At 39.5% G+C, this 26,667-nt stretch overlaps 1 protein-coding gene across 5 annotated transcripts in view; it reads left to right on the forward strand.

The window, feature by feature from the left end:
- The window catches only part of dipk2ab (divergent protein kinase domain 2Ab), a 214,659-nt gene that overhangs the window by 99,914 nt on the left and 88,078 nt on the right, over positions 1 to 26,667 (forward strand). For all 5 annotated transcript variants that reach the window (XM_048604751.1, XM_048604756.1, XM_048604754.1 and 2 more), the window contains one exon: positions 1,753 to 2,056. In XM_048604751.1, the coding sequence (XP_048460708.1) occupies positions 1,753 to 2,056 (304 nt within the window). The remainder of the gene's footprint in view (positions 1 to 1,752; positions 2,057 to 26,667) is intronic.

Genomic DNA, 26,667 nt, shown 5'->3' on the forward strand with positions numbered 1-26,667 from the left:
CCAGAACTAGCTGCATTCTTATTCAAGCTGTTCCAATGTAATTGCAACACTCATCTGCTTTGCAATGTGGAATGTCGTCTATGGAACACTGAAAGGGAAGGCTGGTGATAATGTGCTGCTGGAGGCATTGTGCTGGTCAAAACGGCAGAAGATGATCCATTGAATCTGATGTCTGTCTGGTAGGATGGAAGTTGAGAATAAGGAAAAACCATACCATGATTCTGGGAGGGAAAAGTAGAGTTGCAAACAAATGAATGGGCATGCTGAGTGAGAATCCTAGATTCAAGGGAAAATTGAGACATGCTGGTAGCACTGGTGTGGAAGGTTGGTGTCGTCAGAACAGATGTGGTAGAGTCAGAGAAATGACCGGATGGCATGGAGTCTATGGAGGAAGCAGCATGTGAGGAGGTGCAGTCAATGTAGCTGTAGGAGTCTGGGTTTGTAGTGGACATTAGCTGATAGCTCCATCTCCAGGAATGGAGACAGAGAATTTGAGGAAGGGGAGAGTTCAAAATCAATTGGTGAATGTATGGGAAGGGTGGAACATTTACCTCCACAGATGTTGCCATGCCCAAGTTTCTTCAGTTTCCTTTTGTATTATTTCAGGTTCTTAACTTTTAATGATAACCCTTGCGTCCGTCTTTGTTTTTGATCTGGTTTGGTTTCTTCCTTTAACCCTTCATGTTGCATTTAGATGGGTTTTTAAATGCAATTCACACCTCATTTCAACAGAATCTTTGTTTATTCAAACTATCCATTGCCACGATGACTCAAAATGAAGCTTTTTGTTCAATCTCCCCTTCCCTCCTCCAACTGCATGGCTTCATCTCCTGGTGTCTTTTATTGGCTTAACTCTTACTGTACTTCTGTCTTAGGTGAGTTTAGATGCAAGGCCATTGACCAGGAACGTTCACTCAATTTCATTGCACGGATCCTGCCTAACATGCTGAGTAGTTCCAGCATGTTTTGATCTTATTTCAGATGTCCAGCAACTGCAATATTTTGCTTTTGTAAAATTAGGAATATTTAAAAAATGGGTTATTGTAACACACAAGTACTGTGCAGTGTCAATAATATTTTACTGGAAGGGAAAAAGGATGGACATTTCTCTCCGTGAAAGATGTAAAAGTTTCACGGAAGGCCAGGCTGATTTGGATGTAGGTAGGGCTGGATGTTGCTGATGTAAGCTGTCATTTGATGGATGTTTTGGGAAACTTGCCCTGTTTGCTGTAAAAGGGAAATGCTAAGTGCTGGAAGAAGAAGCATATATATAGCTGTGTTAAGAATAGACAAGGTAATGGATTTAGGGCTTATAGAAATCAACTATAAATCCAGTATTATCATTTAAAGACGATGCCACAAACATTAGCTAATTAATTTTTTTTAAACCGCTTTTCCTTGTCCTCCTCCATTCTAATATGGGTATTCTTATGTTTTTACTTCTCTATCATCTACTCCTATAGTTTCTCCTTGAAAAAGGCAGTAGCTGTTTTTGTAACACTGTTCTACCATGTAGGGAGTCAGTTTTGTCTATGGGTTTTATGAAACTTCTGTTTCTGATACCATCGTGAAAGCAGTTGTTATATAGTGTAGCTGAGAGAGTATAACATCACATGTACGACAGGGGAGCTTGAACCTATGACCTCTATAGTGAGAGAGAGTCCAAAACTGCATAGCCTGTAGGCTATATTATAAATTATTAAGCTTCAATGTGTGGATGAAACTTGAACATTTTTCCCCTTGTCTCTACAGAGCTTTCCATCAGATGAAGGATGGCCTTTTGCAAAGTACCTTGGAGCCTGTGGGAGAATGGTGGCTGTAAATTATGTAGGAAATGAACTTTGGAATTTCTATAATGCACCCTGGGAAAAACGAGTAGACTTGGCCTGGCAGTTGCTGGAAATCGCTGAACAACTCACAAACAATGATTTTGAATTTGCGCTGTATCTCCTTGACGTCAGCTTTGACAACTTTGCTGTTGGACCGCGAGATGGAAAGGTCATAGTGATTGATGCTGAAAACATCATTGTGGCAGACAAAAGATTAATCAAACAAAGTAAGTCTTTTGTTTACGTCTTCATTGAAAAAGATTCATTGCTAGCCTTTTCTGATTTCTTGTAAGTTGGCTGATACAATTGTTTTGAGTTAGTTGAAGCTGGTGGAACATTTGTCATGATGGTTCACATTACGTGTGGCTATAGAATCATAGAGTTCTAATCGTTTGCTGCATAGTGAGTCATTCAAGTGTTTATTGTTGGATTTTAAACAAAAGCCTATATGAAAGGTTTTGTTAGTACGCTGACGTCAATATACCAATGAAATATAGAAATTTTGGTTAATGCAGGATGACTGGAGCTGCTGTGGAATAATTACTATAAATGAAATTGTGGATGTATGATTACATTGATTCTTTAATTATAGGTTTGCACTAATTTCACCTTGATGCCACAGACAATGTATTTTTCAGAAACAAAAACACTCCTATGTCACAGACTCAACGTATCTCAGTTAGGTCAATGAAATTGAATTTGTAATTGTGTAATATGTCTAAAAAACGAATTGACTAGTTTCTGTAAACTTCTTGAATTGTGTCATGAGCTGCCTTTGTGTTGTACTCCAATCGAGTTGTTCCACAATTATTTATGCTTACATAGCTTTGCAAGCCCCATGGCTAATTCTCAGTCATTTTGAGGCTGAGATGCAAATTCTATGCAATTTTGCTGCCCTAACCTAAGGAAGGGAATTCAACAAGGATTCATTAGACTGATTCCAGGGATGAGAGGTTTCGTTATTGAGATGAGTTTGAGCTGACCAAATATATATTCCTTTGTTTCATTGCAGTATGCAGAATTCATAAGTTTCCTGATCAGGTAGGTGCTCGGCATGCATTTTCCCTGGCTGAGGAATGTGGAATATGAGGCCACAGTTTCCAAATAAGGCACCAGTTATTTTGGACTGAGATGAGAAGTTTATTCACTCAATCTTTGCAACCACAGCAGCCGTTAAATCTGAGCATCTTTGGAATTCTCCACCTAAGACAGCTGTGGATGCTCAGTCTGTCAGTATATTCAAGACAGGTTAATGCGTTTTTAAGTGCAGTGGGAATTGAGGAATATGGAGCTAGTTTAGCTGGATCACTCATGGTCTTAAGTGACACAGCAGGCTCAAATGGCTTACTCCATGTCTTATTTCATACTTTCTTATATTAAATACAATGCCTTATGCGTTGCAATGTTTTGGGGCCTCCTGAAAATTGTGTAATCTCCTTTGAGAGTAGAGAGACAAAATCCAAGTCAATTAGGAACGAATATAGAAAGTGTCTCTTGAAACTTTTCAAGTGATCAATGCTATGATCATGATTAATGTTGCGTATGATTTTTGCCCTAGCCAGAAGAACTTCAGCTGTCACTTTAGAGGAGTTGGAATCAAAAACGTTGCAAATAGTTTAAAAAAACTACAAATGAACGAATGTCATCCATTTGTCTCTAGAGATGATACACTCTGACGACAGTCTATGTCGCTTCTTGACTGGATATTGTCTATTATGGCTGTAAAGGTTGCTTTGTGAGTAGTAGTCCCTTCCAGAGGTGGCACAGATGAATGGAGTTGGCCTGTGTTTCTGATTGTTGACTGATTGTTTCTTCCCTTCTGGTGGGCGCTGTTTTCTACTGGTCATTTCTTTCTTCCCCTGCTTTATCCATAATCGCATGACCCAGCCAACTGAATCATGCTGACTTAAAAGCAAACGTGTTGGGATTCCTTGCATGGTAGTATGTTTTATTTTTGGCACTCTGTTGCTAGGAAATGCCAAAATTCATCCAAGGCAGTAGGATGGAAGATGTTGAGCCATTTTTCTTGTCTTGCAATAGCTATCCATGCTTCACTACCATATAGGAGGGTGCTCAAAATACAGTCTTGGCACACACAGGATTTTGTGATTTTTGGTTTGTTTTCTATTTAGCATGACAGCTGCAACCTTGGAAATCCTGGTGTTGATATCGGCATCAAGAGATCGTTACTGGTGATTGTTGACCAAAATATGTTGAAGGATCTCAGTGACTTCAGTAATTACAGACCAGTTTCTTTATTTATTATTGGAGTGATCTTTGCTTGCACTGACTTGACAAAATTGAAGACCCTCATTTCATGCCAACCCTGAGTCTCAGTGGAGCTTTAGAGTTGGCATGTCTCCAATTGGCGTGATTTTCTCATTTTGGTAATTACAGCAGAAGTGTTTTGCACAGCACAGATCACTCTACATTACCTTCATCAAGGCTCTGTTCTCTGGTCGTTAAAGCAATTTTACACTTTTGATGATACCACCTGTGTACCAGAGCTGATGTGTTCTGTTTACCTTGGCAAGATTGCATGCCAAGACCAAATTGTAAAATGTCCTGCTCTGTGAGTTGCTGATTGCTAATTATGCTGTGGTGGATCCCATACTTGGAGTAGCCAGTTGGTCAGTTAACCTGGGCCTGCAAGGAGTTTGGAGTGAGAGGTCAGTTGATCAGAAGACCACTGTTATGGGGCAGAATCAAAAAGTACAGATATTGACAAATTTAAAGCAGCATTTCTTTCAAAGGATGCTGATCAACAAATCTAAAATATTAGACAAAATATGCAAATAGACAAAATGACAGAATAACAGCAAATAAGAATCAGTGGCTGACTGTAATAATAGGCAGCATAATTCATGAAAGCTATTGGCTTGGAATGACCGTTAAAATAACTTGAGTTTCAGTAGATTCAAACTCAACAACATCAACCAATATGGGCCACTAACCTCCAATGTAATTAGAATGCTGAAATATACAATTAGTTTACCATACACATCTTTTGAAGTTAGTTAGTGCACAGTAGACCAATTGGTTTACATTTTGAAAACTTGCTCTGGTTATTGAGACATGTAGGCAGTTGACAAGTTAACAGAAGAGTCAAGCAGTTGAGCCCTAAAATTAGAGATGAGTTCTCTGAACAAAAATATTAGATTTTGCAGCTTTGAACAGTACTTGGATTGCCTCTGTTCAAGAAGGCAACTATTCACCAACTTCTCAAGGGCTACTATGGACAGGCAATAAATGCTGGCTAGCCAGTGACTCCCACATGTGAATTTAAAAAAAGCTAACATTTCATATTCACTTTTAATTCTTTCCCACTCAACTTGCCTGCCCCAAGAGAACAAAATTGAAGGTATAATTTTATACATGATTACCGTTCGCCTTTACGTTGGGAAACTTTATAGCGACTCAATACTTCCTTCAGCTGTATCAGAATTGATTGTGGTGTTGTGCAGCTTCATGCACATAGATAAATGCTTGCATTAACCTAATGAAGTGCTGGATTCTAGTAAAGTAGAACAATTAGATTAGCCAGTTTAAACGAATACATCTTGATACTATACCGTGAGGTGATATACAGTGTACTCTGAATTTATAAGTTTATAAATTGAGTTGTCTAATACGTAATTTTTTTTAAGACTGAGCTTGCATTATTTATTCTACTTAATTTGAATGGCTGTACCATCGAATTTTGAAGTGAAAAAAGTTGTTTGAAACGGAAACATGGATACAGGTGCATCTAAATTGCATGTGTATCTAGAAATAATTTGATTTATTTTCAGGATGCAATGATGTGTAAAGAAAAATCACTGGATCTCTGGTTGAAATAAACAAGCTATAAAGGAAAAGGAGAGGCAACAGTTTAATGGCATTATTGCTGGACTATTAATCCAGAGACCCAGGTATTATTCTGGAGACCCAGGTTTGAATCCTGCTGTGGATGGTGGAATTTCAAGCTGATTAAAATCTGGTATTAATGGTTTGATTCATGGTCATCATTAATTGTCAATTGTCATAAAAACCCATCTGGCTCATGGAAACTGCCGTCCTTACCTGGTCTGGCCTACTTATGACTCCAGACCCGCAGCAATGTGGTTAACTCTGAACTGCCCTCTTGGGCAATAACTGATGCTAGACAGCAACGCTCTCATCCTGTGAGGATAAAAAATGTGAATTCATACATTTCTTAGCAAATCATATCTGAATTATGAAGGAATTCACTGGAGCTGAATCACAAGAATATAAACCTAACTGAGTCAAAATCTGAATTTGTTGTAAAACAATTCACTCATTCATTCCTTTTTTCCTTCAGGATAATTGATATATAATAAATTAATATACAATTGAAGTTAATGTTATATAACACTCCCAACAACTAGGAAATAAAAGGTATGAAACTTTGGCGGCCAAATACTTTTTTTTAAAAAACAAGGCATAATGGAATGTAGGGAAAAAAGAGTAACCCAATTAGGATTCTTTGCAGTAGTCAGAAACTCCTGGTTCACTTGTATACTTGAAAAGGCTTGCACCAAGCAGAAAATTCCTATATTATTCATGGCTGTATTAAATATTTAATCCTCTGTTGAAATCATGCCTCATATCACCGGTTGCAGAAGGATGGACACAAAGAAGTTTACAGAACAATAGTGTTGACTTGAAAATCAAGTATAGCCATCTCAAAACAAACTCTCCTCATTTTTTTGTAATAGAATTTTTATAAACTTAAGTCCGGTCAGCAATCACTTTCAATATTTGACTTTTTTTTTCTTCAGGAACAAGCTCTGAAGGTAGCCAAAATGCAGAATGTGCTCTGAATGGGGGAGCTTCATTGTCTACTAAAAGTGGCTTTTTGGCCCTACTACTGATGAAGCTGTTAATGCCTGAAGGGCATTTCTTCCAAACTGGACCTGCAGGGAAGCAAGAAGGGTGTGAAACCTATTTTTCTATCTAGCTCTTGCATATGTTCATGACACTGTTCAAAGATTCTTCGTGTAGAAGTTGTGTCTTCACACCCAGGGCTCCTTTTGCTTTATGCAACACAACAACCTTACTAATTGAATAGGTTCAATGTAAAGTGTAATAATTCAAAACTAGGCATGCATGAGGTGCCATGGATCGTCAGTGACAGCAGGATTACATACTACCAAAATCTGTAACCCTAGCATATCCCTCACTGTACACTGTACTATTATCAACAAGACCGGAAACAGAATTTGAATGAGGCATGTAGGAGAACATGTCAGGAGCAGCATTAGACATGTATGTCCAAATAAGGTGCCAGGCCCAAAAAGGGGACATTGTGCATATTGAACAGCAAAAGCCGCAGCTATAAACAGAATTAAGTGATTTCATACCTGATAGATCATAGCACAGCATTGCAGCTGTGCCATATCTGGTTGAGAGTGTTACTAGACAATGAGACAGTTAACAAGAATAAGGAACTCAATGAACATCCCTATCCACAATGATGGAAGAACCCAGCCGTGAGGCCAGAAGTATTGAGTGGCTGATTCATCTCAGCTTCCAGCTGGGGTCAGTCTGTATATTGGAACTATGCATGCTCCTAACCAAGCTGTTCTGGTATAACTGGTGACATCTGCCTGATAATGGGGGAAAATTGCCCAGGCATATCCTCTGCCCAAACTGCAAGAATCATCCAATCTGATTAATTAAATACCCCATCAGTCTACTTTCTTTAGCTAGAAAGTAATGGAAAACATCCTTGGCATGGCTATCAAGTGACACTAATTGACCAGTTAAAAAAAATTCACTTAGTGATGCTCAGTTTGGATTCTTTCAGGACCAGTTACCCCAAACCTCTTTATCGCCTTTTACAAACAAGATCAAAATTCTAAATCCCAGAGATGATGAGAGTCAATACCCTTGATGTCAAGGCAGTGATAGAAAGAAGATGGGATCAAGGTGCCCAAATAAAATTTAATTAAGTGGACATTGGAGAAAAGGTGCCATTGGCTGGCATCATATCTAGCCTGAAGGAAGTTGGTTGGGTTTATTAGACGCCAATTATCTCTGTCCCTAGGGTATCATTGTAGAGGGTCTTTAGGGCAATATCAGCATAACCATCTTGAGCTGCTCCATGAATGACCTTCCCTCCGCCATGAAGAGAATGTTTACTGATGATTGTAATGTTCAGTTCATTTGTGTTTGGTATCCGAAGAAGCCTGTGTCCGAGTTCATAAAGACTTGAGCAACATTCGAGCTTGGGCCACTAAGTCATAAACAACTTTCGTGCTAGATATGGGCCAGACTCCAACATAGCGAATCGAGCCAGCTTACCTTGACATTCAGCATTATTGCCATTGCTGAATCCCACACCTTGAACATCTTTGGGAATTATCGTTTTCTGGAAACTGAACTGCACCAGCCATACGAATGATGTGACGACAAGTGCAAGTGGATGATCAGTCTTGGCCTCCCCAGTATAACTGATACCAGTCTTCAGCCAATTGGATTTACTCCACATATATCAATAAACGGTTGGAGGCATTGGACGCTGCAAACGCTACGGACAATGACAACATTCCGGCAATAGTACTGAAGACTTGTGCTCCAGAATTTGCCGCTCCCCTAGCCAAGCTGTTATAATACAGTTACAACACTGGCATCTACCTGACAATGTTGAAAATTGCCCAGGTACACACAAAGCAGGACAAATCCAACCCAGCCAATTACTGTCCCATCAGTCTACTTTTGATCATCATTAAAATGTTGAAAGGTGTTATTAATAGTGCTATGAAACAGCACCTGCTCAGCAATAACGTCTTCAGTGATGCCAGTTTGGGTTCTGCCAGGGCCACTCAGCTCCTGACCTCATTACAGCCTTGGTTGAAACATGGACAAAAGAGCTGAATTCCAGAAGTGAAGTGAGAGTGACAGCCCTTCACATGAAGTCTGCATTTGACTGAGTGTGGCATAAAGGAGTCCTAGCAAATTTGGAATCATTGGATATTAGGGGACAAACTCTCTGCTGGTTGGAGTCATGCCTGGAACATAAGATGGTCGTGGTTGTTAGGGGTCAGTCATCTCAGCGCCAGGACATCTCTGCAGCAGTTCCTTCATAGAACATAGAACATTACAGCGCAGTACAGGCCCTTTGGCCCTCGATGTTGCGCCGACCTGTGAAACCAATCTGAAGCCCATCTAACCTAAACTATTCCATTATCATCCATATGTTTATCCAATGACCATTTAAATGCCCTTAAAGTTGGCGAGTCTACTACTTTCGCAGGCAGGGCATTCCACGCCCTTACTACTCTGAGTAAAGAACCTACCTCTGACATCTGACCTATATCTATCACCCTTCAATTTAAAGCTATGTCCCCTCGTGCTAGCCATCACCATCCGAGGAAAAAGGCTCCCACTGTCCACCCTATATAATCCTCTGATCATCTTGTATGTCTCTATTAAGTCACGTCTTAACCGCTTTCTCTCTAACGAAAACAGCCTCAAGTCCCTCAGCCTTTCCTCATAAGACCTTCCCTCCATACCAGGCAACATCCTGGTAAATCTCCTTCCTATAATGCGGTGACCAGGCCCAAACATCTTTAGCTGCTTTATCAATTACCTTCCATTCATCATAAAGTCAGAAACAAGGGTATGCAATGTTCAGCACCATTCAAGATCCCTCAGTGCAACAAGATCTGGACAATACCCAGGCTTGAGTTGACAATTGGATTTACTCCACATTGCGCCACACACATGCCAGGCAATGACCATCTCCAATAAGAAACAATCAAATCTCAATGCCCTTTGACATTCAGTTGTGTTACTGTCACTGAATCCCACACTATCAATATCCTCGGGGTTACCATTGACCAGAAATCAATTGGACTCACCACATAAACACGGCGGCTACAAGAGCAGGCCGCAGGCCAGCAATACTGTGACAAGTAACTCCCCTCCTAATTCTCCAAAGCCTGCCCACAATCTCCAAGGCACAGGTCAGGAATGTGATGGAATACTCCCCACTTGCCTGGATGACTGCAGCTCCAACAATACTCGAAGCTTGACACCATCCAGGGCAAAACAGCACGCTTGATTGACATCACATCCACACACATCCACTTCCTCCACCGCCAATGCTCAGCTGCAGCAGTGTGTACAATCTACAAGATGCACTGCAGAAAGTCACCAAAGCTCCTTAGACAGCACCTTCGAAACCCAACACCACTTTCATTTAGAAGGACAAGGGCAGTGGACACGTGGGAACGCCACCACCTTTAAGTTCCCCTCCAAGCCACTCACCATTCTGACTTTGAAATATGTCTCCCTTCCTTGACTATTGCTGGATCAAAATCCTGGATTTCCTTCCCGATGGGCATTGTGGGCTAACCTATAGTTAACGGACTGCAGCAGTTCAAGAAGGCAGCTCACCACCACCTTCTCAAGGGAAACGAGAGGGGCAATAAATTCTGGCAATCCAGCGATGCCCATGTTTCACAAGCAAATAAAAAGACACCAATTGTGGTGAGCAACCTATTTACTGACTCCTCAAGGCCTGTTTACCGCGCCTCCAAGGTACAAATCAATAGTGTGATAGAATACTGTCTAATTGCTTGGATAAATAATGCCCAGTACAATCTAGGACAAAGCAATTTGCTTTGACATCTTATTCAACAACTTAACCACCACTTTAGCAGCATTGCATCCTATTCACAAGATGTTCTGTAGCTCTGAGATAGCAAGAACTGCAGATCCTGGAGTCGGTCAATATAGTGTAGAGCTAGAGGAACACAGCAGGTCAGGCAGCATCAGAGGAACGGGAAAGTGGATGTTTCTGGTTTACACACTGGGGTGAAGTCCTGATGAAGGGTGTAAACCCAAAACATTGACTTTCCTGCTTCTCTGATTTTGCCTGACTTGCTGTGTTCCTCCAGCTCCACACTGTATATGTTCTGTAGCTTCTTGCCAAGGCTTTTGTAACACCACCTCCCGAACGCATGACTTGTAACCATCATAGAACTTGGGTTATGAGTGTAGAGGAACATCACCACCTACAAGCTCCTGTCCAAATTGCACATTGTCCTGACTTAGAAATGTGTTACCTTTCGTTCACTGTTGCTCAGTCAGTATTCTGGAACTCCCTCCTTACCTACAGCCCAATGTCAGCAGTGGTTCAAGAAGGCAGATCACCAACTTCTCACGGAGAAGAAGTGCAACATGATAGTTGCTGGTCTTGCCAACGTCGTCCACACCCATGAACAGATAACAATAAATACATTTGAAACTCTACACATTTTGACCTAAATCTTTGCAAAGCATTTAAGAAGAAACTTCAAATGTGTAAATGTGCATATATCTAAATGTCATTACTTTTGGTTTAATATTTTCAGTTATGAATTTAAGTTAATAAAGTAATTTATCTCATTAGTGTTTATTGTTTCATGATGCACACAGTAGCCAAAATAAGGAGATATGAATATGAAGCTACCCTCATGGTACATGCATTTGCTTCTAGTTGGAATGTATTCCATACCTTGGAAAGAATTAAACATCAAAGTCTGGCGTTTCTGCATGACTTCTGACCAGTTAACAGCTTCATTTCAACAGAAATAATCCTAGTAATTCAAAGATTGTAGAATTTTATCCTTTTTTAAAAATTTGTTCAGGAGATGAGAGCGTCGCTGGCTGGGCCAGCATTTGTTCCCCATCCCTCATTGCCTAGAGGGCAGTTTAAAAGTCAACCACGTTGTGATGGATCTGGAGTCACATGTAGGCCAGACCAGGTAAGTTTCCTTCCCTAAAGGACATTAGTGAACCAGGTGGGTTTTTCCTGATAATTGGCAATGGATTCATTGTCATTGTTAGCTTCCTAATTCCAGATTTTTTTTTAACCGAATGTAAATTCCACTATCTGCCATGGTGAGATGTGAACCTAGGTCCCCAGGATATTCCCTGGCTCTCTGGATTAATGGTCTGGTGATAATGCAACTGGGCCATCGCCTCACCTTTTATCAATCGAGTATTCATGTTTCCTAGAAATGGTTTTATAAGCGTTGAAAAGACACTTCCTCCAATTTAGTCCCAACTAAAAGCGGCAATGGTCCGAGGAAAGAGATGATAGTTCTCATTAGGTATAGGGTGGGGTGGAGTGAGAGTTCAACATCTTGCACATGTGCACATGTTCAGAATCAACCACTGTTGGTTACTTGACCAGTCAGATGAAGTCTGCCCTGCTGCCGCAGAAGTCCTCAATTAAGGAAAATAAAGTTATGCTTACAGCACGGCGGCTCAATGGTTAGCACTGCTGCCTCACAGTGCCAGGGACCCGAGTTCAATTCCACCCTCTGGGTGATTGTCTGTGTGGAGTTCCCACACACCCCCTATGTCTGTGTGGGTTTTCTCCAGGTGCTCCAGTTTCCTTCCACAGTCCAAAAATGTGCAGGTTAGGTGGATTGGCTATGCTAAATTGCCCCTAGGGTCCAGGGATGTGTAGCCATGGGAAATACAGGGTGAGAGGAATAGGATTAGGCGGTGGGTCTGGGTGGATGCTGTTTGGAAGGTTGTTGTGGACTCGATGGGCCGAATGGCCTGTTTCCACATAGTAGGGATTCTGTGATTTACCTGATGGTCTCCAGTTACAACGCCTAAATTTAATACCCAAAGCTTCATTATGGTCTGTTCAGTTGTAGTCAATTATGTTCAATTACGGTGCTTGAATCCACTGGTAAATTTTTATGTTGAAATATGAGCTTAAGCAGATTATTAACCATAAATTCACTTATGCAAAAATATCATTAAAGCAGACAAAGTCTAGGCATAATTTTCCCATTTCACAACCACATTCCTCAGTATCAAATCCATTTTTTGATATAAAGTGATACCCTGGGTGGCGGAAATTTCATTAGTCTTACCTTTCTAGAAAACTTTGTTTTTGATGTCTGCAATAAGAAGAACAATAAATTATGAAGATTCTGGCTGCTGTTTTTGTATGGTTATCTCTATGAAAAGTAAAACGACCATTGATTATTGGCTGAAGTGATAATATTTTACTAACACTTGTGCAGTTCAGAACTGTTTATGACTTTGTGAGAACATAAATTAATGAAAGTTAATAAGTTGCAAGGTAGTTAATATCATCACCAAGCATTTACTATGTATAATTAAACCATGTATCCACATAATAACTGCCTTTGGTACCTGAATTCTTAGTACCTGCGTCTTAAGGGTCTTTTTTAAGTAGTGATATGCTGTCTGATTTTGTGAAACTTCCCATAATGTATTTCAAAACCATAACAGAGCAATTGCTACCTGTAGCTAAAACAAACAGTTAAAAACCACTTGCATCACACCCGTCTCAGAAAAGCAACCTGCCATTATCTGCCTCTGTTCATTCTTTACAAAAAAGATAAAACAACCAGTCAGATCAGCCTGAAAAGCTAACACTTTGGAATTGAAGAGACCACTGGCACTTAAAGCATGTTGTCCCATTACACAACACTATTGCTGACCAATCTTAACTTCAACTTCTTTACCTGTCCTTTGAAAACATTAACTATTTGCTTTTCAAATTGTTTATTGTGCACTCCTGTTAAAGTTCAATGAATCATCTATGAGGACACTGCCTTCACCACAATGTTTGCCAATTGCTCTCCATTCAAAAATATTCTGCATTTTTATTTTCCCTACAGGTTGGTGCCTTTGCAGTTTGCCACTGTTGTATTCTTGCTGCTGTATTCCTGCTCACATAACCAACCTGTCTATTTATTACACTGCAGTCTCTTTACATCCTCTTCACTGCTTAATATCCCTAAGTTTGATAAGATGATGATTATAAACACAGAGGTCCTTTCAGTCGTAAGTTCATTACAAGCAGCCTTTTAACCTAAAAGAAAGCATGTTTATTCCTACTGTACCCTGCCCATTGACCCACTTTTAATTTGTGCTAATATATTAATGCCAATTGTGTGGCTTCATTGTGTCTTAACACCTTATCAAATGCTTTTTGAAAATACAAAAATGCTAAATCCAGTACGGCTGTGTGAGACAGGCTGGATGGACCAGTGGATCGGTTTCTATCTGCCATCTGTCACATGTTAGCATTTCATTAACTTGATGAGAAGCATAGTGGTTTCAGTCTGATCTTTTGGACATCTCTCACCACTGCGTAACTACCAGATTGTCACATAAACCCATCTGGTTCAAACTGCATTGCACTGCCCCTTCGACTAATTCCACACACAGCATAATGTCTCAAATGCATATCTACTTTTGAACCTGCACTTTCCGCGTTTATTTCAGATCTCCAGCATCCACAGTATTTGGCTTTTACCTGCCTTTTCCTAACTTTCAGCCAGTTTTGTTTTTATTCATACGGAGGCTTTTTGCTGAATTACCACAAATTTGAGTTTAAATGATGGCTTTAAAAGTAAAATTTTGTCAAAATCAATGTAAATTGGTAGCCTATGGAAGTGGAAGGCCTGTGAAAATCTAATCCTTAATCGGAACATTTCTGAGCAGCAAAACCTTTGGACAGCATATTAAAAAAAGACAAGTTGCCTATAACAGATATCAATGAGCCTTTACATCAAGAGTTAATCATTTGTAATTTAGACAATTTAATTCTCAGATGGTCGAGGACCAGGAAAGTATCCACCCACAAGTTATTTCAAAACTGGAATTATCGAATTATTTATAAAATCATAGAATTTTACAGCAATCAGCCCATTGTATCTGTACTGGCTCCTGAAAGAGCTAGTCCCATTCTTCAGCTTTATCTCCGTAGCCCTTCAAATTCATCACTTTCATATATATCCAGCTCTGCATTGAAACCTCCTACAGAATTCGTCTCATCCACTCTCCTAAGTAGCACATTCCAGATCCTAACAGCTCTGAGTACAGAAGTTTCTCCTCATCCGATTCCTAGATCTCTTGCTGACGGTCTGGAAATTGTATTTCCTAGTTACTGACATACCAACCAGTAGAAACAAAATATTCATCCTTACCATGTCATCATTATTCATAATTTTGAACACCTCAATAAATAAATCTTTTCTGCTCTGAGGAGAATAAGCCCAATTTCTCTCATCTGTCCTTGAATCTAAAACCGTCATTTCTGGTATCATTCTAGTAAATCTCCTTTGCAAGGTCTTTGGGCATTAGTATCCTTCCTTAAATAAGGTGCCCAGAACTGAACATACTACTCCACTTGTGGTCTGATCAATGATTTGTAGAGATGAAGCATCACTTCCTTCCTTTAATTCTCTCTGTTTCTATTTATAAGCCCAAAGATCCGATAACCCTTGCCCAGCCACTTGCAGAGAATTATGCACTTGAACCCCAAGGTCCCTCTGCTCCTGTACTGCCCTCAAACTTGTATCAATGAGCTTGCATTGTCTTTCCACATTTATTCTCAAAAATGCATTTACCACACAGTGCTCTGCATTGAAATTCAAATGCCAGGTGTCTGCCCGTTTGGCCAACTTCTTTAATGTCTCTCTGAAGTCGCCCTCAGCATCATCCTCAATTCACTATTCTCCTCAGCTTAGTATTATCTGCAAATGTAGAGATTTTGTCGTCAACATCTATCTCCGAATTGTTTATAAAAATCAGAAAAAGCAAGCATCCCAGCACTGATCCCTGGGGAACACCATTTTCAATTTGTCACCAGATTGAGAAATACCCAGCTGTTACTATCCTCTGTTTCCTATCTTTTAGCCAACCTCTAATCCATGCTGCCAAGGACCCATCAATCCCAAACATTTCTAATTTTCTAACCAACCTGCCATGTGGCACTGTATCAAATGATTTCTATCAGTCTAAATATACATAGTTCACAGCACAACCCTCATCCACTGCCTGTTTCACTTTGTTAAATAACTCCATTAAGTTTTTCAGACATGACCCGCCCTTGATGAAGCCATGTTGACTGTCTAATATTAACTTAACTTTCTCTAATTGTATATTTATCTTATCCCCTATTATGGCCTCCCATCCGTTTTCCTACTATTGATGTCAGGTCTGTATTTTCCTAAGTTATCCTTTTTCCCCTTTCTTAAACAGCAGCGTTCTCTTTCTTCCGCTTTGTGGACAGTTATTTTAGAACCAATTGTACTAACTCCAAAATCTGTAGAAATTTCCTTCTTGTCCTCTTGCACAGGATGCACGGTACACTGAACTCTGTGCCTATGTAGAAGGATGTGTGAATGAATTAAGTGATATTAAAGGAGAATTATTGTGTGTGCTGTTTTAATCGTACTAAGGAGAAATTCCTTTGTTCAGGTTAAGATATTTGTTCAGTCAGTGCTGCAGTCACTTGAAACAGCAATTCTGAGAGGTTATGCTATCGCGTCATTTGAATAATAGGTAGAAGGCTAAACTTCACCTTTTGTCAGTGGTGAAGCTCTTGCTTGCACGGCATTGCCTGAGCAACTAATTTTCAAGTGTCGATTAGGCCATTTATTCCTAATTAGTTTTTATTGAACTTTATCTGATTTTAAGATTTTTAACCAACTTGACTATGCTACCTTTCGTAAGCTTAATATTTCACAGTTCTAAGATTAAAAACATTTAATATTTTAAATTTGTTTCACTCAACTTATTAAATATCAATTAGAAGTTTTTGATCATGTAACTGCCTTACAAAAGCAAGGTGGATCAATGTCTTGCCAGTTAGGACTTAGAAATTCTTTCACACTTTAGATTTTGAATCAGGTACTTGGCTCTAATTTTGTACTGATTTTATTAGATTCACTTCACAGGCAATTTCTTTTTCAGATTTAGGGAAAACTGTCTGATTCTCTTAAAATATTTAGTCCTATGAGATAAGGAATGTAAGAATGAATTAAAAAGGAGGGGAGTCAGGCATATGCTGCTAATGCCTGCTTTCCATTGACAGAACTCCACTTTCCCCTCAATCTCTGTAAACTTGATTCCCTAACTTTAAACTCTATAGACCCCTCAGCCTTCAAACTACTTGATATTAGAATACCCGTAGCCTTCCAGTGCAGAGAATTCCTAAAATTCTCAGGTGACTGAAGAAATACCTAAAGAAAGATCTCAATCCCAAATAGTGAACCAGCATTCTGTGAATTCCATAGTCCACATCCCTCTCAGTTAACAGTAATAGTACCCACGCCTTGCATAATGGAGTAGAAGTCAGCCCTTTAAATGAACAGAGGCCTGCCCGCCTGCCATTCACACACCACAAGTAGACACCAACGCAGACTGCAGAATTCTCAACACACTGGCCAGTGACCCAGGACTATGGTCTGAAAATCCCATCCAGAATTCTGACTCCCTGGAACTTTCCAACTCACAGGCTGTGAACACGCTACTGCCCACACAGTACAAAACAAAATAGGCTTGGTGAGCATAATTGCTTTTTTCCAAATTTGTCTTTATACATGTTGCAATATGTTATTTGCATGTGATTTTTTTTTTATACATATTGAGTGCTTTATAGATGGTTAAGAAAAGTCAGATTATACATTTAAAACATTAGAGTTACTGGGCCAGCGTGTTTCGATGTGCTGTCGTAATCCTTGGAAATTGCTATATGTTGGATTTATTATTAATGAAAGGAACAAATGAAGAAGAAATCAACCAGCCTTCATATATACCAAAGTGCTTTGCAGCAAATGAAATGCATCAGCAAGTGTGACTAATTTGCTGTCAGCAGGCTCCCATGAGATGAATGAGCCAGTTGGTTCATAGTTTAATGTCTATTGAAGAGATGCCGCCCACCCCCCCCACCGCCCCGCAACACTCTGGAAATTGTTCGCCCCTTATCACTGCACCGAGGTGTTAGCTTAAGTTATGTGCTGCTGTCTCTGGAATGGAACATGAACCCAAAACCATTTGACTGAATTGAGAATGGTAACCCTGAGTCATTACTGATAGATGAGGTAACCAATGAGATTTCATGACTTCTAAGGGATTTAGAAAATTGCTTACAAAGAAACTTGCTAAGATTGTAGTTTCAGTATAAATGCTGGTCTTGCTGCTCTGCTCACGCTCTCATTCTAAATGCTGACTTTCATTTCATCTCGAGTATAAGGAACAAGATTCTGTAATAGTTTCTTCATATTGGCCTAAGATTAGCTGTTAATACATTAGTGAGTTTAGTGTACCACCTCGAAGTTGAAATCAACAATACGCAACAAGAAAGATATAGCTCATGAATTACTGAGTGTTGCTAGTTGCTGGATAATTCTTGGCACTGAAGGGAGTGTAAAGTGTGCAGGAATATGGAGGATGAAATTGCATCTGAAATTTTATTATTTTATTCTCAGCAAGGACATGATTTGAACCCAAATGCTTTCAAATTTATGTCGTAAAGGGATATGTCTTCTGGATGAACTCACTCAGTAAACTAAGTAGAAAGCTATTCTCTTTAACAAGTATTTCTTCTTGAAGATCCTGCACTGTTAATTTGAGAATATTATAACAGCAACATTTTCTGCAATGCTTCATAATCAAAAAGAAGTTAGTACAATCATGATCGGTCAAAAAGGCTTTTCGTTTGCATTATTCCATTACTCTACATGAAGAACAATGTAGCGTTATGATTACGAAATGTGTCTGAAATCATTGAGGAAATTATGGCCGAATTTAAGGAAAACAAGAGCCATATGACTGAAAGCAAAAAATGCTGGAGATCACAGCGGATCAGGCAGCATGTATGGAGAGAAAACAAGCTAGCGCTTCGACTCTAGATGACTCTTCACTCACAACACAAATCTTACTGAAACAGAAGCAAGGAAAAGTACGAGTTTTGAAGACACTATATTGTACCCATCAGGACTGGTTACTGCAGATAATGTGTGAAATTAATACTATGATAATGAAAGCCTATTTCAGTTTCTGCAGTAAATCAGAATTTTGTAACTTTAAGTGCATGTTTCATATCATTGTCTGTGATGTTATAATCACCACTTCCATTCATCATGGAATCCCCTAATATTTACACAGCTCTCTTCATCTCCAGTAGTATAACATATTCCTAACTAACAGGTTAGTCATTGCTACTGACAGCAATTTCAAAATCCTGCGAGTTAATGTCCAAGTTTAGCTGTTGAATGTTAATGTCCAAGTTTGATTTATTCGTAAAGGCAAGACTGCCGTAGCCCCAGAGGACCACAGGGCTGTTTTATAATTAGAGAGACAGCTGGTGGTGAGTTTAACCTGAGTGTCACCACATCTCGGGCGAGGGTTGAAAATGCAGGACCTTCTTGACACCTCAGTCAGTCTGGGAGCCAAATCCATGCTGTCGGTGTCACTCTGCATTGTAAAACAGCCATCCAGCCAACTGAGCTAACCAACTACTTACTTATTCATAGCCGTCTTTAGATAAATTTTAAGACCTGCAACATAAAGATCCTTATTGGCTTAAAGCTAAGGAGACAAAGAGGTAACTTTGGGTGGGTGAGCTTAACATCTGTCATTGGGAAATGTTATAAAGGATGCAATAGCAAAGCATTTAGAAATACAGAATATAACCAGCAGAGTCAGTACTGACATTGTGAGCATGGCTGTTAAAGGCATACTGGCCATGTGTCATAACAACTGCTCCTTCAGCTGGAACTCCTAATCCATGTCTTTCAAAACCAAGGCAAAAGAATTTGCATTTCTAGACAGCCTTTCACAATTTTAGCATATCAGCCTTTTTTAAATTACAGCCAAAAGTAGTTTTGAAGTGCAGTCACTACTGTATTGTTGGAGACATGGAGCTACTGATTCACATCAAGAATCTGCAGACAGCCAGATTATCTTGTTTTCTTTGTGATGTTTGTTGAAGGATAAATATTGACTAGGACCCTGGGAAGAGATATATTTTGTTCAAACTCAAATAGAATCTATTATATCTGCTTGGCAGAGAAAACCGGGACATACCAAATAATAGCATCCTTGGTAGTGATCGGTCCTTTAGCAGTGTACTGGCATAACAGCTTAGATCATGTAGTCAAGTATCTGAAGTGAATCCACAACCATTTCACATGGTATTCATTGGGCTCAGGCTAACACGCCTTGTGGTTATACACTCTGTTGATCAGGAAGTTAATTCGTGTGAAGTTGAAACATTATCTTGACATTTCATAGATTTATTGCCTTCATTCAAAGATTAGAAGGGAAAATAGATGACTTTTACTTTTGTGTTTCGATTTTCACTACTCAGTGCTGAAGTACATATCTGAGTTAATGCTAAGTAGAAGAACCCAGAAGTACTTAGTTTAGAATTACCACCAGTACCTAAAGTCTTTTGAAAATTCAGGAATTTTTTTTGTGACTTCATGAGACCATGATTTCTAAAGTCATAATTGTGTCTATTTAGAAAACAATCCATTACAAATGAACAATTGATAGCCATTGGATAAAATAGCAATTCAGTGGAATTAAATTGCTTAATATTTGCATCTTGTACTGGTTAGATGACCCATGTGGAAATGATGTAATTAAATATCATTCGGATCTGCAGAAGAATAGCAAGCAGGACACTAAGAATTCATGTCGCGAGGATTTTGCCTCATGATTTCAAAGGAAGTTACTTGCTTTTGTTTCTTTTCTTCCCTTTATTCATTGACAGGATGAGGGCATCGCTGGCTAGGCAGCATTTATTGTCCATCCCTAATTGCCCAAAGGGCAGTTCAGAGTCAACCACATTGCTGTGGGTCTGCAGTCACATGTAGGCCAGACCAGGTAAGGATGGCAGTTTCCTTCCCTAAAGGACACTAGTGAACCAGATGGGTTTTTCCGACAATCGACAACGGATTCACGTTCAACGGTAGATTCTTAATTCCAGATATTTATTGAATTCAAATTCCGACATCTGCCGTGGCAGGATTCAAACCCGGGTCTGCAGAACGTTTTTATTTGGGTCTCTGGATTAACAGTCCAGTGATAATACCGCTAGGCCATCGCCTCCCCTAAATGACAGTCTCGGGTTAAATGATATGAAGAATAATGAGTGGCTTTTTTAACATTTATAAACAGACTGCTTAAATGAATTCTATCCAATAAAATCTTAATAGGTGATGCAATTAACCTAGACCATGACCAGAGAATTAGAAACAAATTAGAGAGCTAACTTAACTGTAGGCAATAACGTATCAATACTGTTCACATTTCATCTCTGTAAAAGGTTTGCAAGCATACCTTCGCAGATATTTGGACCTTTTACAATAAATATTGTAAATACAGTAAATGCTCTGTTACAGGACACAGTTATGTGGACGTTTTATCTGTGCTGAGCTGATCTCAGCCAGAACAATGGTGCTAAGATGTGGAGGAGAGGAAATGAAACATTAAAATAGATGTGATTCCTTAATAATCTCAAACAGAAAGGATAGCTGTGTGGATGGGAAAGATTTAACAAGCATAACTGATGTTCTTGAGCCAGAGTTTGCACTGCACACGGCCGAGACACACAAGCATCCCAGTACCATGCTATTAATAATAAAGAAAATGCATGATCTTTCAACGTGAATGTTTCTCTCCATCCCCTGTCCCCTTCATTATTATAAGATTGAGGAGAGGTTAAAAACATATCCAGGATTTGCTGGAGCGGAGTACTTTGTGGCATGCCCCTAATTCTTTCTCTTGAACAAGTTCAAGTGATTAAGTTAAACTAAAGGTAAATCAGATACAGAAAGCAAGATAAAGTGCAGCAGAAAAGATGCAAATGAATTTTGTTTTAAAAATCTGAATTCAAAAGATCTCTAGCAGTTTTCTACACGTAAGAAGACTCCATAGTTCGTGGTTCCCTTTCTGAGTTGGAGAAGTTCATTGTAAAGTGTAGACCCACAAAATCGTACACAGCTTAAGTATGCTTTTAATGAAATATAGCCCTAACTTACTTTAATGGGCAATAACAGCAACTCCACAAACTCATGGGGACATTGAGGGTGAGTTGCTCTTTTTATGAAGCTGGAGAAAACAGAGTGAGCGTTTTGAGTCCAGTGACTGTTCTTAAATAAAATAATTTAAATAAAGCTCCTCAATAAAGTTCACCAAGGTGGTTAGGCTGGACAGTGGGAGCCTTTTTCCTCGGATGGTGATGGCTAGCACGAGGGGACATAGCTTTAAATTGAGGGGTGATCGATATAGGACAGATGTCAGAGGTAGGTTCTTTACTCAGAGAGTAGTAAGGGCGTGGAATGCCCTGCCTGCAAAAATAGTAGACTCGCCCACTTTAAGGGCATTTAAATGGTCATTGGATAAACATATGGGTGATAATGGAATAGTTTAGGTTAGATGGGCTTCAGATTGGTTTCACAGGTCGGCGCAACATCGAGGGTCGAAGGGCCTGTATTGCGCTGTAATGTTCCATGTTCTATGTTCTATGTTCTAAGGAGTCGATCTTTTAGATCTTTAACTATGTTTTTAATTTGTGCTTGTGTAAGTATCTTCTGCTTTGCTAGTATGCTCAGCAGTAACTCCCAGCACTTCAGTCCATGGGATTTTCTTTTAAAAAGTTACATGATCTTTTAGCAATGGAGTTATTAGAAAGCCAATTCATTAAAATGTGACTCTTCACATTACTTTCAGGAAACTTCAGGTATGGTGCCATAAGAGTAGAATCTTACATTTGTGGCAAAACCCTTGAGAGAATGAACAGTAGAAAATGCAGTATGAAACTATACTATACCTGTCAAAATCGTAATTGTAACTGTATGCTTTGCCACTCCTGTTCCAGGGACATCCACCTTGAAGTTCTACTCTTCTTTCACCTCATAGTCTACAACCTCATGTAGCTTGCTTCTCCTTCCCTACATCCACAAATAGAAATTCACACATAGATCCTTGATTTTTCAACCTGTCTGTACCCCACTGAACTTATAAGAATCAAAATACGAAAAAAAATCTTTTGCTCCCCATATCTAGTCTTCCCTACTTGCATTCACAATCTTCTGATACCCTACATTATGTCAACAATTTCCAGTTTCCTGTCCCTTACTGCCTCCTCTCGATGGACATCAGATCTAATTGAGATATATAAGATGAAGGGGATTGACAAAATAAACATGGAAAGGATGTTTCCTTGTGGCAATCTAGAACGAGAAATCAGTTTTCGAATAAGGGGCAGCAGGTTTAAAACAAAAATGAGAAATTGTTTCTCTCAAAGCAGCATGAATCTGTGGAATTCATTCTGTCAGTTTGCAGTGAATGCTGGGACATTGAATAAATTAGGGAGGAGATGGATGGATTTTCAGTCAGTAACGGGTTGAAGGGTTATGGAAAGCGAGCAGCGAAGTGGAGTTCAGGTCGAGATGAGATCAACTATGATTATATCAAACAGCTCAAGAGGCTGAAGAGCCTACTCCTGCTACTCCTTATGCTCTTTTTCCTGCCGTAGAGGCTCGAACAGTTCCCATCTCTTACCCATTTCCTCCACCTGGCTGAACTTGTTCTCTCATTGAACAATTTCTTATTCAACATGTCTCACTTCCTCACAAATAAAACGTGTTCCACTGGATAACTGGTTCCTAACCATCCCTGTCTTTTTTTAATGGGTATTTGAAACATTAGCTTGAGTAGGACTGGAGAAAGTAATTGTTCAACTCTTTCCTCTCTCTCTTGCACTTCCGCTGTCCCACTCTCCTGCTCTCGCTCTCTCGTTCTTTCTTTCTCACATTGACTGTATTTGTGGTGTTCCCTGCTCTTGCCCAGAACTAGAAAACTTTCTTTCTTCAGTTCTCTCCATTTCTGGTCATAGGTTGGCTGCTAATATCCATAAACCCATTGAATCATATAGCTTTGTCAATTACACATTCTTGCTCTCTGCATCAGATTTCCATTCTGTTCTCCCAGTTTCTGTGAACCAATTGCATCTGTTGTGATGATGCAACCTCCCACAACAGAGTTTCTGATGCAACTTCCTTTTCTCTCAACTGAGGATTCTTCCTCACTGTGGTTGATGGGATCCTCAACTGTGACCTATTTTCTTCAATTCTGCTTTTAAGTCAAACCCTCCATTTCAGCGAGTGAATTCTCCTTCTCCTCACCTTCCAAGTTGCTTGTCTCCACGTGTCAACTGATCATGTTCTGTCATTTGCCCCACCTCCAGTATAAAACTACACAAGCACACCTTTCCCTCTCCTATCTGATCAGCATTTTGCAGCAATTCTCTGCACGGCAACTTGGTCCAGTCCTTACTTACCCCCAATACACTTCCTGTGGCACCTTCACACACAATCAGAGAAGGTGTAACACCCACCCTATTTCCTCCCTCTCTAGGTGAAGCAGTGATTCTACTTCTTTCAAATTATTAAACTGTATACTGTAGTGTAGTGCACAGTTCACAAGGTGGCTTCCTCCGCACTAGGGATCCCATACGCTGGTTGGATGACTGCTTTGTGGAACCTCTCTGCACAATCCCCAAGCATGACACTAAGCTTCTGGTTTCTTGTTTTAATTCACCAACCTGTTCTCACATTCGCGTAACTCTGATTCTGTTCCTGCCTGCTGCAATGTTTCAGAGAAGGTCAATGAAAGCCTAAGGAACAGCACCTCACCTGACAATCGGGCACTTAACAGCACTCTGGATTCAATACCCGAGTTCAACAACTTAAGACCGTGAGCTCTGTGGCTTGATTTTATTCTTTATTTTTGTTATGTGCTGATATGAATCTTGTTTATCATGCTTTTGCTTTCGCTTTCAGATAGAGCTGTCCATTAGTTTGTCATTCATGCTCTGGGCAGATGTTTACAACTATTAGCACTCTACTAACCTTTTGCTCCATGCCATATTTGTCATTAATCTTTCCACCATCCCCACTCCCTTTCAACAGCACAAAACCCATTGCTAATGTTGTTGCAGTTCTGAAGAAGTCATATTCAACTCAAAACTTTCATTCTGTTTGTTTCCTCACAGATGCTGAGTACTTCCTGCACATGTTTTATTCCATACTTGCAGCCTATGCAGTATTTTACTTTTACTGATATCCAAAGCTGAGTTTGCTGCATTTAAGCTCAGCGACAAGTTGTAATGGTAACTCTATAGCATTAACTGTTGTGGCATTTGATCCCATGATAATTAAATAATAGAGCACTTTTTCATGTTGAAATGGTTCAAGGCATTTCATGTAATAAATTATTTTATGAACTGTAGTGACTGCTGTAACATTAATCGAGAAACTACTTCATTTTCTTTGACAATGAATCTGTTTAACTACAATGCAGGACCAAACTTTGAAGTGTACCTGCTTTCTGCCTTGAATTATTAAGTGAGAATTTGTGTGGATCAGACTGCTAAAGAAATCTGTCAGATCTTACAAACACACTCTGTGCTTCCTTATATGTTTAGACTTTCAATGGTATTCAACAAACGGAAATGCTTATGCTAGTGAGCCAGTTGTTGAATAACTTGACACCACAGGTCTAATAGTTGTTATTATAGTTCCAGTAAAGTAAAAGAAACCAGGTAAAATGAAAGTGTTGAAATACTGAACACATTAATGTAGCCATACCACCAGGAGTATCTATTGCAATTCCCAACCTGTAATTTGGACAATTGATGAACATACCCTTGGAAGATCTAGTTATTACAAACCCAAAACTAACAAAAACACTTGGGGGAAAACGTCAGATCCCAAAGCAGTTGTAGTAAGAAATGTAAATACAAATGTTTAGATACAGAATTTTGTGATCCCTAGGGTCGTTCTTGGAACAGACAGGAAGAACAATCGATATTGTGAACAAAACCAGAAGTTGCTGGAAATGCTCAGCAGGTTTGGCAGCATCTGAAGAAAAAAATCAGAGTTAACATTTCGGGTCCGGTGACCCTTCCTCAGAATGGTTCTGAGGAAGGGTCACCGGACCTGAAGTGTTAACTCTGATTTTTTTTTTCTTCAAATGTTGCTAGACCTACTGAGCATTTCCAGCAACTTCTGGTTTTGTTCCTGACTTACAGCATCCGCAGTTCTTTCAGTTTTAATCAATATTGTGAATTAGCTGGAATGAAAGTAGTAGAAAACTAAAAGCAGGACCTAAAAGAAATCAACTCGCTACTAGATAAGATGGAGAATAGTTGATTTTCATAACTGACTTAATCATATTCCTAAAGGATAGGAGCTTGCCAAACCTACCCACATGAGCTTACATGGCTTGGGTCGCAGGGCAAGGAATATTGCCTTTGCAATATTGTGCATAAGTCTAGAAAAACTGAAATTAAAAATGATTTTTTGTCTTGTATGCATTTAAGGTCCAACAGGGATGCTGCTTTCCTGCATGTAAAAATTCATGACATGACTTCAGTAAAGTATTAATTAAATCAGTCGCTGGAAAACTTCCTAATTGCAGCTATTGATTTATGGTTTGTAATGTTTTTGCTTTCTCACAAACAAATTTGGACAAAAATTACGATCTCATTCCAACTTCCAGTTGTTTGGACCAGTTACTTCAAAGGTGCAATTAGATCAGTCTCGTTAGTACAATTGAGTGGCAACATTGAATGGAAGGAATTATTGACTGGAGAAAAATCATCTTGATTTTGATAGATGTAGGGCTGTACTTAGAACATTCCCCTCCCTTAAGAATTGGTTATGATTGCACTGCATTAACCGTATCAATTTGTACGATGTACAAAATTTGACCAGTAGCATGAACAGAAATCCGAAGCTATAATGGTAGGTTTTAAGGTGTGTTTTGGAATAACTACATAAACTGTTGAATCTGAGTTGACCTATGTGTGATGAAACCCAATAGCCATCTTCAGTTTTTGCTGTTATAATATGTTGAAGTATTTTGTATAGAGATAGCAAGAACTGCAGATGCTGGAGTCAGATATAACACAGTGTGGAGCTGGAGGAACACTGGCCAGGCAGCATCAGAGGAGCAGGAAAGTTGACATTTTGGGCCAGGACCCTTCTTC

Source organism: Rhincodon typus, chromosome 13 (genome assembly GCF_021869965.1).
Source record: "Rhincodon typus isolate 14 chromosome 13, sRhiTyp1.1, whole genome shotgun sequence".
Classification (NCBI taxonomy): domain Eukaryota; kingdom Metazoa; phylum Chordata; class Chondrichthyes; order Orectolobiformes; family Rhincodontidae; genus Rhincodon; species Rhincodon typus.